Genomic DNA, 18038 nt, shown 5'->3' with positions numbered 1-18038 from the left:
TGGATTCATAAGCTCTTCCATAAAATTTTATTTATTATCTCGCAAAATTTTCGATTAAGAGAAATCAATGAATTTAACATAAGTAAATGGAGCACGTAACGACGTTAACGTCTATTTCTACGATGATTTATTTAGAAATAGAAGAATTGAAATTTCATGGGATATAATTTATTTTAAGATAAATTATTTTAATATAAATATAAAAATCGATGAATTCACGTAGAATTCATGTATTTATCTCACTGCTATTACTTCCATCTAATCAGTGTTAAAACAATGAATTAAATCGAGGAACTTTTTCGAAAGATCCGATAAATTTACTTTCCTTCGAAAAGCGAGCTATAGTAATCCCACTCTACGATAATTCCTCCTTTTGTTCTTTCTTCCTTTAATGAGACACGAATTTCATTTGACCTTTAAGAAGGGACTTTTCTTTCTTACAAGAAAACGCTGTCTCGATAACGTTTCTTGAACTTCTCTTGGAGATAAGAAAACATAATGAATGTTATTCAGGAAATGATAGCTAATCAAATTCGAACTGACACGATATTATAGGTATTCTCGATGTTCAAAGATATTTTCTTTTATTTTAGAAATCGAATGGTTTTTTTTTGTTCTCTCTCTCGTTAAAAAACTCATTTAATGATAATGAATTAAAACATTTTCTTTCTTTTATTTCTTTTTTTTTTTTTTTCCTTTATTTTTTATATTTACATTTATTCTAATTATATCGATCTTTATTTATTATTCGTTTCGAATGGAATGAATGAAATAATGAAAAATTAGAAAAGAAAAGAAAAGAAAAGAAAAGAAAAGAAATATCATTACTGTATCACTCACCATTCGATAAAATCGTACGGCTTCGAGCCAGATCGGACTTATTTCCAACCACGATAACCGATCGTTCCTGTGTGTAATGTTCTCTCCACAAGTAATTCAGTATTTCTTCGGCCATTTGAAAACTTGTTCGAGATACTATGGAATATACGACGATGCAGGCGTGCGGTTCGTACGTAGATAGAGAGTTCTCAACCTGCCTCAAACAAATACGTCAATGATTTCATTTCACTATTTTCTCATCGTATCTTAAGTATTTTCTTTTTTCTTGTTTATTTATTAAAGAAATTCTTAAAGACTTTTCTTTAACCTTAAGAGATATAACACTCTTTAAGAGATACCCTCGTCTACAATTTCAAAAATATTCTATCCTTTTTTATTACTAAAGTTATTAAACTACGAATGTCTTTAATTAACATAAGAAGATAAAGAAAAGAAAAAAAAAATGATTACGAATAAGAATCCCTTAGGATATAACTTTTCTTTAATCAGTAGACAAATCTTTTTGATTTAATTCTAACGAATTTATACTTTGTATTTTATTTATAAATAGACTGTTCAAAAGATTTGAATCGTATTTAAGGAGCGTATCAAAGGAACAAACAACATTTTAATAACCAATAACTAGTCTGACCAACATACGACGTTACAGGGTCTTGAAGTTGATTATCTGATTGCTTATCATACAATTCATTTAGCCTTTGGTAGATTTAAATACGATGAAATATGTTTCCAAATAATCTAATACGATTAATTTTTTCTTTTTCTTTTTCATTTAAAAAGAAAGAAGATCTTGAACTTATTTTCTTTTCTTTTTTTCTTTCTTTTTTTGTTAATTCCTATTAAAAAATTACATGTTCCTAAAGTATGTGTGAAACCTTTTGGGACACCCCGTATATATAAAGAAAAAAAATTATTTCATCTCGTTTTAAACAACCACTCGAATCAAATTTATTTTATTTGTTTCGTCTACGTAGCAAATTCGAAGGGGGACAATAAATTTTGGTATTTTCTTAAAAATAAGTTTACTCACGCTCATCTCTATATGGGGATGATCAATGAAAATCATTTCTGATTCTTCCTCGTCGAGCAAAATAGAAACTGTTTTTTCTCCAAATTCGTCATCTGCGAAAGAGAAATACGAAGGACTGAAGAGTATGAATGGTACTTATATGCACGAATGGTACAATGCACATAACAGTTAATGCAGTTGCTTTTGTTAAATGAAAATTATTATTATGTTTGAAAATTCAAAGGGTGAAATGATTCTTTGATTACTCTTTGTGTAGGTGCTTATATTAACATCACTATGATGTGTATATACCATACACACATATATATATATATGTCTCTGTACATATGTGTAATGGTACGTTTAAGCAGTCTCATTTTTTTTTAATACATTTTGTTACAAATTTTTAAGCATTATATATATATATATTGAAGGAATTTGTTTTTTTTATTCTCCGTATTATAAATAATATGTTGATCGTGTACTGTAAACTTATAGACTCTTCTTTGATCTATTTGTTACAATTATTACATTATAATGTATTATATACATCTAATATATAGTATAAACTATATACTATGAGATTTATTAAGATTTTGACAATTTGATTTAATAATCTGCATTAATAAATAAATAAATAAATAATAATAATAATAATAATAATAATTTTGTTCAAGCTCGCTCGTTATTAAATCTTTTAATCTTATGTTACGAAATTTTATCAATCGACAAGTTGCAAAACTAGCTTTTATCGGATTCTGCATTGACGATACTGTTTTTATTAACTTTGACTTTACATATGTATATGTATGTATATATGTGTGTGTGTGTGTGTGTGTGTGTGTGTGTATTTATATATATATATGTATTTATATAAGTATTTTATTTTAGAAATATATTATTTTAACATATATTGAAAAAAATATGAAAGCCCACATTCTCGATATACTTCTCAATAGCTTTAATAGAAGATTAATTAATACGTAATAGAATATTCTTGTCAATATGTATCATGCATGATATGGTATTAGCATAATGGTTGTCCAGCGCATAATTCACTTATTACAAGAGAAATACTAGGATTACAATTAGGAATACTAGCATTACAATGGCCGCTGGATAGAATGCGGTAGTGCAGTTGTTCATTTATCTGTTCATTGATTCTTGGATTTAAATATTCTAGCTTTTTTTCTTTTTCATAGGGTTATATCAAAAAGAAGAGATATACTAAGATGTATCAACTAGAGCGAAAGATAATAATGAGCGCGTTAAGAATGCTTGTATAAGTATTGACAAATCTATTCTGCTACGTACTTTTTTTTTTTTATTAAAAGTATTCAGAAGTGTATCGAAAACGACGGTCATCATTTTGAATATATATTAATATATCTTTCTAAAAAAGGAATACTTGCTTTGTATATTTCTATCAATCAGAAGTTTTTTTTTTTTGTTTTGTTTAAATAATGTTAAATATCGTGGAAAGTAGAGGCTGGATAAAAAATGTTTCGGATAAAAGATATTCGTTTATTTACGTAATGCAAGGGTATTCATTTAAAAAAAAAAAAAAAAAAAAAAAAAAAAAAAAAAAAAAAGAAAGAAAAAAAAATTAACTTTATATAGGTACAGAATAAATAATACTGATGAATTCCGTGAAAATCCATCACCATGACGTGGACGATAATATTAATATCTATAATAATTTATTATCTCAAATGGGATATAAATGCATTTACAAAGTAAGCAATATTTCCTTTACGTATCAAATACTATTGTTTCTCGTTGGTGTCGATTAATCAGTACGGATAACTAAAAGCAACGGAGTCGACTCAGAAAGGAGGAATCGATCACAGGATACCAAGCTACGTAGTACTTAGCTTCGTGTATTACGTTTCTAATCATGATGCTGCAACATCTCAAAAAGTTCATCCGCATAGCTCGTTACACAAAAGGACTTGTATGTAAAGTCAAATGATACAAGCTATGGGAAATGAATTCGCTTGTCATATTGATCGATATCCCGGCAGCCGTTCGCACTTTAATGAAGAAAAATAACGTTGTAAATCGTTACTCGTTCTGACATTATATGACGAAACTAAATGAAGGAATAAAAGATTTTGATTGACGATCTTACTAAATGAGAATTTACATGATAGCATATCTATTTTTTTAAAAAAATATTTGAAGCATACATTTGTTCAATTATTTATATCCAACAAATATAATATATATATATATATATATATATATATATATATATAATAATCTTACATCATTGAATAAATCGATGATTTAATGTTTTGAATGCAACAGTATTCTAATATCCTGATAATAATGCAGATTACAATTCTTTCCATAAATATAATCATAAATGTATTCTTTCAGATATTAGAGATCTTAAAGATAAATAAACAATTATAAATATTAATTATATATATATATATTAAAACTGAATGCAAAATTCAATGTATAATATTCATAAAAAGTCAACAAAAAACTTTAATTAACTTCTGAGAAATAATAGTAAAAAAAGAAAAATATCTTCTTTAATTTTCTTATTCGATCGAAGTTATTTAAACATATAGAAACATGATCTGAAGAGATAATATTTCGTTTTGTATTCTTATCTGTCTCGTATTAGAACAGAAAGACAAGATATGAATAATGAACGTCTCAAAGTTGCCAACGAAAAGCTACGAATACACAAACTCATATAACGCTGGTCGTTTAAGAAAACGCTACATGAAATCTCCATTATAGCAAGCTGAGAGTAAAATATACCGAGTTATATTAATCCCTTCCTGAGAGAAAGTCCTTGTAAAAGAAAAATGTATCAAAACACCATGTCACATTGATATTAAAGGGAACACATGATTATAGATTATGCCAGTTTTATATGTATACACGCGATTATTTCCTTAAATATTAAACATAAAAAAAAAAAAAATATTTTGAACAAACGTAGTATAATGTCGAAATAATAGAGACATATCCTAATCATAATTATTTGACTTCCCACGATGACCCTTGCGAAGAAAATTTGCGAATGTCACGTTTACATTATTTAATGGAACCCTATATATTCTTGATCACGTATATTCGTAGATGACGATTTCGAATTGTTATCAAATATCAAATGTTATCAAATATTATTTACCTATACATATATTTTGCATAGATCATTGTCGAGTTATTGAATTTAAAATTTGTCATATGGCCGACATTAGCTTTACCAGATGTACAAAAATAATTTAATTGAATCACATTGATGCAAAATGTATAAATCTATTAATAATAACAGAGAAAATATAAAAGGTTGCCAATTTCGAAAATAGGACAGTAAAGGATATAAAAGTACAGGAAAATACGTAACACAGAGACAACTTAGATCCAACCTGATTCGTCCTGATTCATGCCGAGCCGATCCGAACCGATTCGACCTGACTATTTTCTATTTCGTTATTTTTAGTTCTCGTTATGTCAACTACAAGAATACGTAATCAACTACAAGAATACGTAAAGGGTTCTATTAAAAAATGTAAATGTAACTTTTTTTACAGGGCTCTCCAATGTTATTGTGCAATGTCAAATAATTATCACTACGTTATATTTCCTCTTAACATTACACAACATTCGTCCAAAACTTTTCTTTTTTTCTTTATTTTTTTCGCATTTTTTAATATTTGAAAAAATTATCGCATTTATACGTTTAACGTACACGAACATACTCTATATCAATCATATGTTAATAATGATCATTCTCGATAATGTAACTATGATAATATAAGGAATAATTACGAATTAATTAAATCTTTCTGTTACATCGAATTTCTCATATATTGTTATTTGCAAATGTATCTATCAATCCTCCCATTTCGTAATCGTGTTAATCAAGCGCGATTTTATTAATTTAAATAGATAGATACAAAGCGATCGAGATAATGCGTTTGTTAATGGTGATGCAACATGATCGATGTATTTACGGTTCTAATTAATTTTGAATGATTTAAAGGCGTTACGTAAAGTCGTAGGATAGATACGTAAAAGGTATATACTACATACAAAGGGAGAAAATATAATTTATGAAACGGACGCAAAGAACGATAGGAAAGGAAAATAAAAGGGTAAATTGCAGATAGGATTTCTTTCAAGTAATTTCAATTGATGTCACGAACATTATAATAAGATTCGATAGAACTTTTTAATGGATTAAAAAAAAAAAAAAAAAGAAGAAAAAAGAAAAAAAAGAAAAAAGAAAAATAGAAAAAAGAAAAAGAAAAAAGAACGAATTAATTACATCGTAAAAAAAGATCGATCGTAACGAAATCCTGTTTGAGGGACTTCGGTAAATGGATAATACAAAATTTATAATGGCTTTAGATTTATCTATAATGAAGAAAGGAGAAAAGTAAAAGGAAAGTAACAAGAGAAAAAAAAAAAGAAAGGAAAAAAGAAAAAGAAAAGAAAAAAAAACTTTCATAAACTTTACGAAAATTCACTAGAACGCAATTACTGTGTTTAATGAGCGACATTCCGAGTGTCGAGTAGACACTCCCACGATAAGAGTTACACTCGTTACCAGGTAAAAATGTTCACCGCAAACGATTAAATGAAATAGTAAACGAGCTTACGTCATAATTTGTCGAGGAACTACCACGTCTACAACGTAAAGCTTGGAAAATCGTGAAGGCGTATCGTTATATTTATGAGACTTCAAGATAGTACTCTTAATCTTTTGCCGTTAATTCAAGTGTACTTTTATAATTAATATTTTAAACAAATCTCGAGACTTGAACTTTTCGACGACAACAACAACCACGTGTCTATGAAATATCAATGAAAGGAAAAAAAAAAAAAAAAAGAAAAAAAAGAAAAAAAAAATGAAAAAGAAAAATAAAAGAAAAAAGGAAAAATAAAAAAGAAATATTTTCATTTGTCGTCAATAATATTATATATAATTATATAACAAGTAACAATGGCATTTGACGTTGTGAAAAAAAAAATTGTATATCATTAATTTATATACATCCTATCTTTTGTCTAGCTCACAAAAATATAAGTATTATTTGTTAACGCGACTGTATTAGATATAACGATTTGAAAAGAAAAGAAAAGAAAAAAACATTGACGTGCTCTTTAAAGAAAATATCCCAAGAAGTTTTACAAAAGACTGAAAAGTTTCTTCGAAGAATCTGTATTCCTGTCACGTTTGTCACGATAAATTTCCTTTCGCGGATAAAACGCACACCACCCCTTTGGACGATAAGACTTTTCTTCTTTCTCTTTTTAGTTCTTCTTATGAAAGGGCGAAATCCATCACCAGGATTCTTTTTCCTTTCCGCGGGCAAAATTGTTGAAGGGAATTCATTTGAAAGAGTATATCGAAAGAGAATTTTAAATGCACGATGAGAAATAAATGAAGACAACATATAGGTTGGTCCATTCTACCATTACGTTTTTTCTTCTTTTCCTTTCTTTTCTCTTTTTTCTTTTTTTCTTTTACTTTTTCTTATTATGAGAGGACATAGATACCCACACACGTAAAAACATCCATATACGTAAAATGCGTTGTAAATATTCTGTATAATTCTATGAACTTCTATTTTTGTTTTTATGTTTCTTTCTCTCTTTCTCTTTCTTTCTATCTCTGTCTTCCTTTCTCCCTCTTTCTTTCTCTTTCTTCCTATCTCTGTCTCTCCCTCTCTCTTTCTCTCTTCATTTTATAATTTTCACTTTTTCTCGAAATATCACGACGATCCAATATCGTGTAATGAGACAACTTCCATTAACGGATTACTACGTAGAACTAAGAAAGCTAAGTATTCAGATGAATTAATTCCCATCCCTCTCCCTATATGATCGATCGTTTTATCGTACTCGATCGAAAATCGATCTATACATTCTGTTAGAAAGGAATTTAAATCGAAACGTAACGTATGTACATACGAGCCTTCACGGATTTTGTACATTTCCACATCTGGAGTATTTCTCATGAAGAGACCGACGAATATTCGTTTTATGAAATACTTTTATATACCGGGTAACTCTTCAAAAATCATAATACCATCCAAAACTATTTCTCACTTGACAATTATTTATTCCAATTGCAATAATAATAGCAATAATGTTTTTTCTTTTTCTGCTTCATTTTTTTTCAATAAAATAAATTCCATTAATTATTATTTCCTCTTATTTCGATTTTTAACATTGAATGTGTATATATATAGGGAGAGAGAGAGAGAGAGAGAGAGAGAGAGAGAGAGAGAGAGAGAGAGAGAAAGAGAGAAAGAGAGAAAGAGAGAAGGTATACGATTATTATTGACACGAAATATTCTTTAGTTATATGATTCTGCGATGGAAGAATAATCGTATAAGAAGAATAGAATTATTCACGAATGAGCAAACAGACAAACCACATATTTTCCATTGCGTGAAACCTTCGTTATTATTCGGAGAAAAGAAAAAAGAAAAAAGTTTTGACAAGAGTTCTCTGGTATACCATAAAAAATTACTTCGTTTCCAAAAATAGAAAATATCAAAGGATTAAAAAAAAGAAGGAGAGAAAAAAAAAAATAAAAAGCAAGAAAAGAAAAAGAACAAGTTTATAGAATCATAGCTATACTTCACGATTTGGGTCGTAAGCACGTTCAAATGATCATATAAAGGGCAATGCAAATGTATGCATACGTATCTACATAGATATGCTATGTATTTATGTATATGTACATGTATGTGTATATGTGTGTATATACGTGTATAATTTATACGTGTGTGTATATGTGTGTATATACGTGTATAATTTGTACGTGTGTGTATATGTCTGTACGTGAGTGCATGCGTGTTTATATGATGTGCGCGTGTGTGTGTAAATTTGCCAGGAGCATAGCATGTGACTTGTGCAAGTTCGCTTTGCTCGGTGACTTCATTTGCAAAAGAAAAAAAGAAAAAACCAATAGGAACGCAAAACGAAGGAAATTCTTGTCTCACATTTCGTTCTCCTACATTTTAATATTATCTCTGGTGGTTGTCCGACGGAACATTTCTATTCTAGTGTAACGTCAAAATTCGTTCAAAAAACTTTGTCTTGCATTTAAATCATTGTCCCTTTTATAACTCCACTACATGAACGTCAGAGAGCTCAACAACAAAAAAACTCGAATTTATGAATGAGGAATTGAATAATGTACTTATGTTTAACTAACCGAAAGAATTAATGTTTTCTTTTAACTTTTTAAATAATACTAGCTGTTCTATTTCAATATAATATAATATTATTCGTAATTGGAATAAATTAAATATTATCTTTTAATTAAATATGCTGATCCTCGATACTGTTGATAATTCGAATTATAATAATTTTAATATTGTAATTGACACTTAATGTCAATGTAATTTTTTTTTTTATGATCTTAGAACATATTAAGATTACAACAATAGTATATCTCAAATTTTTTTGTTTATCTACTTATCGTATTATGATTTAACTAAAATATAGATACTATTCTTTTTAAGAAAAAAACATAAAAAAATTATTTGAATTATATATATATAATTTTTTAAATTATATATATAAAAATATTATAATATAAACATATTATATATAAAAGAAAAAATTTCTATAAAATCATATTTCATTATTTAAATGGTACAACTTTGTTCTGTAACATTTTTTCAGATTACTTAATCTAAATAAAATATTCAAGGATTCAAATTTAAACGGTACTATGTATAATTATATAAAATATAAAATTGTACTGCAATATATTTGAAATAAAACATTTTCTAAATCTTTCGTCATAATAAGAATATCCATATGATAATGAAAAAAGAAAAAAGATAATTACCTAAACTGGCGTCATATGTGTTCATATATTCGCTCGTCATGAATTGTGAGACCAAAGCTGTTTTGCCAACCCCAGAGTCACCAAGTAAAACCACTCGATATTTTGGTATTTCCTCGATCTCACTTTCGGTACTTTCAGCACCACCTTGACCACTGCAACAGGATCCTTCGAACGGTGACCTTTCACCGGATACATTGCTGTTCCTACAAGTAGCATAAAAGATAAATGATTTAGTTCTAATTTTAAATTCTCGAATTTCGATATTCGATCGAACATTGACAAATTGTTCTATTTTATTAGTTCACGAATTCAAACTTTAACTTCGAAATAAAGAGTTAAGTAAAGGTCATTAACATTAACCTCGATTTATCTATTCTTTATGATTAATCATCAGTAAATAAGAGAGAGAGAGAGAGAGAAAAAAAAAAGAGAAATAAAGAAAGGAAGTTCGAAAAGAAAATATTCAACCACTGAATACTTCCTAGATAAAACTTAATAAAACTTTGTCTCATGGGATTTTATCGTGCCACAGAAATGCTTTTCCCGAGTCGTCATACCAGTTCTCCCAAAGGATCGAGCGTCACGAGATCGTCTCGCTATCGAAGTCCAACCTTAAACTGATTTTCTTGAATAAAAAGTAGTCAAATTTGATAAAGAGATGAGACTTTCTGTCACGAACGATACAGAGAAACGTAACATATACGTTTTATCCTATATACCTGTTCATAAATCTTTCGATGTTAGAAGCGGATTCTGTGAATCAGGAAATTTCATGAAAATTGTGGCATACTGCCAACTAAGTGATTTACATCATATCTGTATCATTATTTTATCAAGCTTGCCAAAAGGTAGAAAAAAATCTTTATTAACGCGTCACAATGGCTAACCTATATTTTAGATATTGAATATATGTATATGTATACATGCGCGCGTATGTGTGTGTATGTGTATATATATATATATATATATATATATATATTTATATATACATAACTAGTTATGAAAATTAAAAATTAAGCTTCTGCGAACAAAGAAAAGATTTTTTTTTTATAAAGATTTCAGCATGATTAAGTCGAAGTGAATTTCATTCAATGAAAATTTCTATAGATACACACACTCACGCGATATATGATACAATATATATGAATTTATGTAAGAAATTTAATAGAATTTACTTATTAATTGCAATATCATATTTGAGGTGTCATATTAAAATTAAAAAAAGAATAATACACGTCTATTATTTTAATCTTATTAAAAAAATATTCTGATAAATTTTTAATGAAATATTAAAATACATAATTTTTTTTATATATATAATTTAATTATCACGTATCTGATTCAATTATATTGTACATATGAAAAGTGTAAAATATTAAAACTTTTACGATTTGATATGAAATTAATTTTACATTCATAATCATTGAAGACAATTGTATTCATTAAGAGAAAATAAAAAAAGAATAAAGAATATAAACTGTTTCAACAAGTATCAGTCTTCATGAATTAATAAGAGAAATATAAATTGGTTTGAAAAAAAAAAAAAATAAATAGTGTGAATATTACGTTGAGGATGCTATTGGAAATATTGATCGAAATGATTATAATGATCTAACGATCATTCTAATTTAATTCGTACAAACACCTAAACGAACTAATTGAAAACGGTCCGAAAACTGCCTTTACAGTGACAATATAAAAATAGAAGAGTAAATAAGAGCGATTCCAGATATATATATATATATATATATATATATATATATATATATATATATATTTCATCGAAATACATATATATACAGCAGGTCAGGAAGTAATGATCAAAATGCAAGAGATGGTAGGCAGGGGAGTTCCAGATCGGCCTGAATCCTGCTACTTCGATCGAGTTTCCTACCCTAACTTCAAATTCACCCTCTCTCATTCACTTTCTCTCTTGTTTCGATGAAAGTGAGAGAGGGAAATGAAGAGAAAGATACTAAGCTATTCGTAACATCTGTGGCAACAATTTTTCTAAACGATAAAACTCTATATTACTCTTACAGACATTAATCTTCTTAATGAAATATATATATATATTTTATTTTTTTTTATATCGTGAGAAATATTTGTGGAAAAAAAAAAGAAAGAAAGAAAGAAGCAAAAGAAAGGAAAAAAAAACAAATAGAAAAAAATGTTATTTATTTTCCGATGGGTTTTATCTGACAATAAAAAATAATTCTACTTATAAACAATAAATATTTTACGTCGTCATAACGAGAATATAATGCTTTTTTTTTTTCCTGCAAAACTGACGCACGTCGAAGTTCTCTTTAAAACTCGATTCGATCGATGAACTTTACAACTCTGCAATTAAAAGCGAAGCGTAAAAGAGTATCATCCGACTTTTTTCGTATTTGTTTCTCTTTTTCTATTTGTTTTCTTTTTTTTTTTTTTTTTGTTTCGTTACGTCAACTTGGAAAAGCCCTTTTCAAACGATACGATATTATCTATATCGATGAAAAGTTTCTATTAACTCATCGTCCGTTTCGTAAAATGACTATAGAATTCAACGATGAAGTGTATCCGTCAGAATTCGAAGGAAGGTGAATATAGACATGTACTCGATTAAATCAAAGTGATGAAGGAATGGAACTATGTTGAAACGAGTAAATAAAAAGGTTCGTCGACGATACCCGTTTTATGGCCATCAACAAATACATATCCATCAATGATTACTCTCTTTCTCATTCTCTCTCTCTCTCTCTCTCTCTCTCTCTCTCTCTTTCTCTCTTTCTCTCTGGAATATTCGATTTAGCAAAGTAGTATTATTCGTTCAGTGAGTATACCATTAATATGAGAAAAGGAAAATGAACGAAATCGAATTTTCTTTGAAGATATCAGAGTTCATTACCTTCGAGAATGGAAGAAGAATTCATAGAGAAAGAGAGAGAGAGAAAGAGAGAGAGAGAGAGAGAGAGAGAGAGAGAAAGAGGGAAAGAAAAAGAGAGAGAGAGAGAGAGAGAGAGAGAGAAATTTTATAGAGACAACATCAGCCTCTCATATTCATAAAATAACAAATTCCTTTTAAGACTCCTCTCGATTTGGCTGATGTTAGTGGAAAAGAGAATCCAATAATTGAGCGTCCTACCCTCGTATATTGTTTAAGTATTTTAAATTATCGTTCGATATTAATCAAATAAAGGGGAAAATAACATCGAGCTACGTTAATAATCAATTAATAATGAATTAACTTTCTAAACCTTCAAAAGCTGTTTGAATCCATTTGTTTCGTAACAGATAGACTCTCATATTTCTTTTCTCTCTCTCTTTCTCTCTCTCTGTCTCATCTCTCTTTCTATTTCTCTCTCTCTCTCTCTCTCTCTCTCTCTCTCTCTCTGTCTCATCTCTCTTTCTCTCTATCTCTCAATTGATAGAATAGGACGACCGGTGAAAGGATTAATTATCGTTCCAATTAACGTAGCCTCGTGAAGTTAACGTAGCTATTCGTTCCAACGTGTCGCGAAGGAAACGGACAAGGCAGCTTCCTAATTTCATGTAGTCGTTTCAGAGGCCAAGAACAAAGCTGTTTTACTCCACGCTTGTTATGTTTGGCACGCACTACAACGATTGGTTGGCTGCAGGTAGAGCACGCTATATATAAATGAGCATATCTCTCTCTCTCTCTCTCTCTCTCTCTCTCTCTCTCTCTTTTTCTCTTTCTCTTTGTCTGTCGATCTATCTTTCTTTCTGTTTTAACCGAGGGTGACCAAGAAAAGTAGAAAATCCGAGACAAATATTTACTTCGGCTATTTGAAGTCAGCGAACAATTTCTAGCTAAAAGCAAAATTCTTTTTCTCCGTTATAAAAGCTTCTGCAATTTCTCAAAGATAGAAAAGTTAAATTCCATTCTTTTCTTCTCTATCTTCCTTTCTATTATTCGCGTTAAAAACAACACGAATATATTTTATAAATAATATAACAAACGTACGAATAATAATATCTAAATGTTATAGAAGTACTTAAAATGGTAATTACTCTGATTTATCTAACTAACGACCGAGTAATATAATTACGTTGATTAACGCGAGACGAGATATTATTACGTATTTTGGTAAAGCAGAAGAGCTTGTATTGAAAATGACGAATTTAATAGATGGTAGTAATTTTCAAAGATCCAATGAAAATTCGTAGAAAAAGTAATTTCATTCTGTAATACGTTTCATTAATTTCGTTATCAGACTTTCTCATTCGTTTTCTTCGTTCTTCGGCTGCGATAATAAAAAATGGCTTTGATAAATAAGTGAAGGGATCTCGATACAAAGGCGAGAGAATCGATGGCCGGGATCTTCGATGAGAAGGGAGTTCTCGATTACAGAAATGCCGATGTAATCGTTTGAGAATATCTATATTTTTTCTTCCACCCATCTTTAACGATTTGTAAGGAAAAATAAAATCTCGGAGAATTCGATCGATATTTAAAATAAAAAGGAAACGAAACGAGAGATTAGTAAAGTAATTATCGGAGTTTATACGTTTCTATTTTTATTCAAATATTCAAGATGATATTCAGAAAATCTATAGGGAGATATTCTCTTACTAAATGTGACGTATGATTCGTAAATGACTTTTATCGAAGGGAAGATATTCCTTTAAATCGATTTTATTCCTTGAAATAAACATAATCTCGCTCGAAACTATCCTTTTTTTCTTTCTTTTACGTTTCTCGTATACGCACAAATACGATCTAATAATTTCTTTCCGGCTGAGCGAATACCAGAAAGAAAAAAAGAAAAGAAAAAAAAAGAAAAGAAAAAAAAAACAAGAAAAAGGAAAAAAAATACAAAACAGAAGAAAAAACGAGAGAAAAGGAGGATGGAAATTGGAGAGAGTGTACGAATAAAAATAAAATATATTATCGAGATTTACGAGTTCGAGAAATCGCGCCGAGGAAAGCTCGTTAAATTAATTGCATCCTATGAGGGAGACAGAGAGTGAGAGAGAGAGAGAGAGAGAGAGAGAGAGATTTTTAAACGCAGTGCCAAAAAAAGAATTAAAAAAAAGAAAAAGAAAGAAAAGAAAAATTCGATTTCGAGAATTTCTTTACACATCTATTAAAAAAAAAGATCTTTAATTCATTTTATTGAATAATCTTGAATGGTTGGGAAATTTTTGTAGATTTACTACAATGATACCAGCTGAATCATCGATCATTGATCTGAAAAATCACGCCGACCGTTCTAAATGGACGATGACTAAAGAATTTCGAAATCTAGTCTGGCTGTCTGAGACGGTGTTCTAAAAATAAATGTTGGAAAAAATGACAAACAACTGTACGATATAATAATATTATGATATATCGTTATCTTATCTATAATTAAAGATAGTTAGATAATAATTGCATAAAAATATCTTTTTCTATCATTATAAATATTCAAATGAATCTTCCTACAAACTTTAACGTCTGAATTTTACTGTTACCAATAAACTTAAGAATATTTTAATATCTCGAGAACGGTCAATAAAATGGAAAAATTTTCATTGGACGATGTACGAAAATATCCGAGTACTTCCGAAATATCAATTCAGTCGAACTGTCTGTTACAATATTTCCATTAATTTAACTGTTTAACTGGAAAGTATCCAAAATATATCTAATAAATAGTTATTTTGATTGGAGGTTCATATCCATGTAATGTCAAATCCCCCAGAGACTGTCCCAAAAATTTCATTTTGTGTCTCTGCCTTCGTTTAGGTTCTCATAAACGTGCCAACCCTTCGAATTAGATGCAGGTACATCTAACTTAGTCGTTCTTGGGATCAGTTTATCCCAAACTGGGAAGAGTTATAATAAATTCGAAGTTTTTCTTTTTTTCGAATATTTATTTCGTTTTCGTCGTACACACAATGAATGATCCCGGTCCCCTTACTGAAAGTTCTCGAAATGTAACATCCTGAAATATTGAATCGATGAGATATATATATAGAATAATTTTCTAAGAGTTTAGGATAGCACAAGAGATTCACGTCTGATATATAATAAATTGATGCGTGTCCGAGAATAATAGTCCGAGAAAGGTAATATGAGTCTCGTGAAAAGGTATATTATATGATATCTCAAGAAAGTTTCTTTTTTCTTCAAATATGTATAAAGTAAGATTCAATGAAACTTTTTACGATTCGTCGAAGGGAACATCGAATACGTATTCACACCGAGGGAATAGAAAAATATATTATGAAATAAAGAAAGAATGAAAGAAAAAAAAAAAAAAAAAAAAAAAAGAAAAAAAGAAAAAAAAACAATTGACATCGTTAATAAAAGTACAGAAAAAGGAAAAAAACAGCGAACATTGTCGTATAAACGACAATGAAATAGCATAATTATTAAATTTATTCATATATTGCAAATAGAAGTATGAGCGAATGATTCTTATTGAACGAAGTCACGTAATTTCTTACGACTTTTGATTCACTCATCGTTAAGAATCACTTATGTTTTATATGGAAACAAATGTCGTTAAGTTTTAAGACGCAAAAGAATCTCTGGTTTGAGATGATGACTCACTAAGCGTATTTTAATCAATTTATGTTGCAGCTATCTAAAGACGACGAAAGCGCAAGAATACTTGGCAGTGATGCTTAAACACGTTTGAACAATAGATTTGCATATGTATATCACGTTTATGTATTTTGTTCAAATAACATGAATTGAAATAAAATAGGATATTAATTTTTCTATGATGCACGATAAATGACTAAAGAGATATACATATATATATATATATTTGTATACAAACGTTAACGTTAAAATGATAGCTTTAAGAATGTTACTAATTTTCTCGTTAAATCAAGCCGGTTTAAAGTAATTATGCAAATTATTTTCAACCGCAATATTTAAATCCTATCCTTAGTAATTTCACATAGCTCTCTTGAAAATTTCTATTGTACACAAGATGAACGTATACATCCCCCTTTCAATTTGCCTTCCTTAATTCCAGACAATCCACTATTCTTGGAATTTACCGAAACATGGAAAGAATTCTAAACGACAATGAGCTTCCATTTTCACCTTCTCTAGATTCAACGTATAAAAGAAATCAGTTCGAAACAAAAGTTCGTGAGTACGAAAACAATTTTCGAAAACTTAGTGTCGAAGATGTCGACAAATTTTTCTTGATTTTCATATCATTTCGTGCAACTTATTTTCTTTCTTATCTATAATCTTTGTTTATTCTAAATATGTGATGCTTTGTAAAAAAAAAAAAAAAAAAAAAAAAATAAATTTTTTTCTATGCATACATAGAATTAATCTATCTTATTCATTCTTAATTAATTTCAAAATCTTGCTTATATCTAAACTTACAATATAATATAATATCAACATTAATAATATTATTAATCTATATATATAATAAGATTTTCTGCTTTTCAAAGAGAAAGAGAGAGAGAGAGAGAGAGACAGAGAAAAGGATTGATTTCAATTGATCAATGATAAATTTCAATGAACTTTCTTGAAATGACCTTTAAACTATTCATCATCGTATTAATCATATTTCGAGCTTGCTTAAATTAGTGCATTCGATATATCCTAGCGAAAGATTGAAACTGCTAAGGGAGCTAGAGAAAGATAGAAAAAGAGAGAGAGAGAGGGGGAGAGAGGGAAGGAAAGAGAAAGAGAGAGAGAGAGAGAGAGAAAGGGGGAGAAGCCAGAGAAATGAGAAAATGAGGAAGGACTTCGTGAACGTGAGTGACAAGAAAATCAGAAACCGTAACCTCTTCGTAAAGAAGAGAAACGTGAATGGAAATCCATCCGGCGCATTAAGGAAGCTTAATTCGGGTTGCGATGAGAATTTAAGGGTTGATTACAATCTGGTCGAGGGACTAGTCCAACAAAGTGAGAAAAGGCTATGATGAATGAACAACCGAGCTCAACGGAATCGAAATAGAAGAGATACAGCTTGTATTAGTTCCAGCTTAAGAACTAAATTTCTAATCGTTTTTAATCGTTCACTCGAAGGAGTTCGACTCATGAGTTACTTACAATCCAATTCTATTTAAGAGTCTCCTCGCAAAGGAAGATTAAAGTATAACGATGAGATTTGAAACGTTTTATAAAGAAAATAACAATTTTTTAATGTCATCTACGAATCATTTAGTTCAGTTTCATCAATTTGAAATTAATTTAAAAAGATTAATTAAGAGTAAGAATAAGAAAATTTTTTCGTGAAGATAACAATTTTCTAATCGTTTCACAAAATCAAGTTCCTAAATGATTTTAAATTAAATCATTTCAATCCGATTCTAAAATATCATTTCTATACTGATTCGAATTCGTCTTAAATAATTATAAGAATTTTTATTATTCGTGGAGT

General features: G+C 29.0%; 1 protein-coding gene across 3 annotated transcripts in view; it reads right to left on the bottom strand.

Annotated features, from left to right (window-relative positions):
• The window catches only part of LOC124948368 (GTP-binding protein REM 2-like), a 42450-nt gene that overhangs the window by 2584 nt on the left and 21828 nt on the right, over window positions 1-18038 (bottom strand). For all 3 annotated transcript variants that reach the window (XM_047491880.1, XM_047491878.1, XM_047491879.1), the window contains 3 exons: window positions 9691-9893; window positions 1871-1962; window positions 841-1033 (listed from right to left, as the gene is read on the bottom strand). In XM_047491880.1, coding sequence (XP_047347836.1) covers window positions 841-1033; window positions 1871-1962; window positions 9691-9893 — 488 coding nt within the window. The remainder of the gene's footprint in view (window positions 1-840; window positions 1034-1870; window positions 1963-9690; window positions 9894-18038) is intronic.

The sequence above is a fragment of the Vespa velutina genome, chromosome 4, assembly GCF_912470025.1.
Source record: "Vespa velutina chromosome 4, iVesVel2.1, whole genome shotgun sequence".
Taxonomy (NCBI): domain Eukaryota; kingdom Metazoa; phylum Arthropoda; class Insecta; order Hymenoptera; family Vespidae; genus Vespa; species Vespa velutina.
The sequence above is the reverse complement of the archived record's forward strand: the minus strand, read 5'-3'. Positions and strand labels throughout refer to the sequence as shown.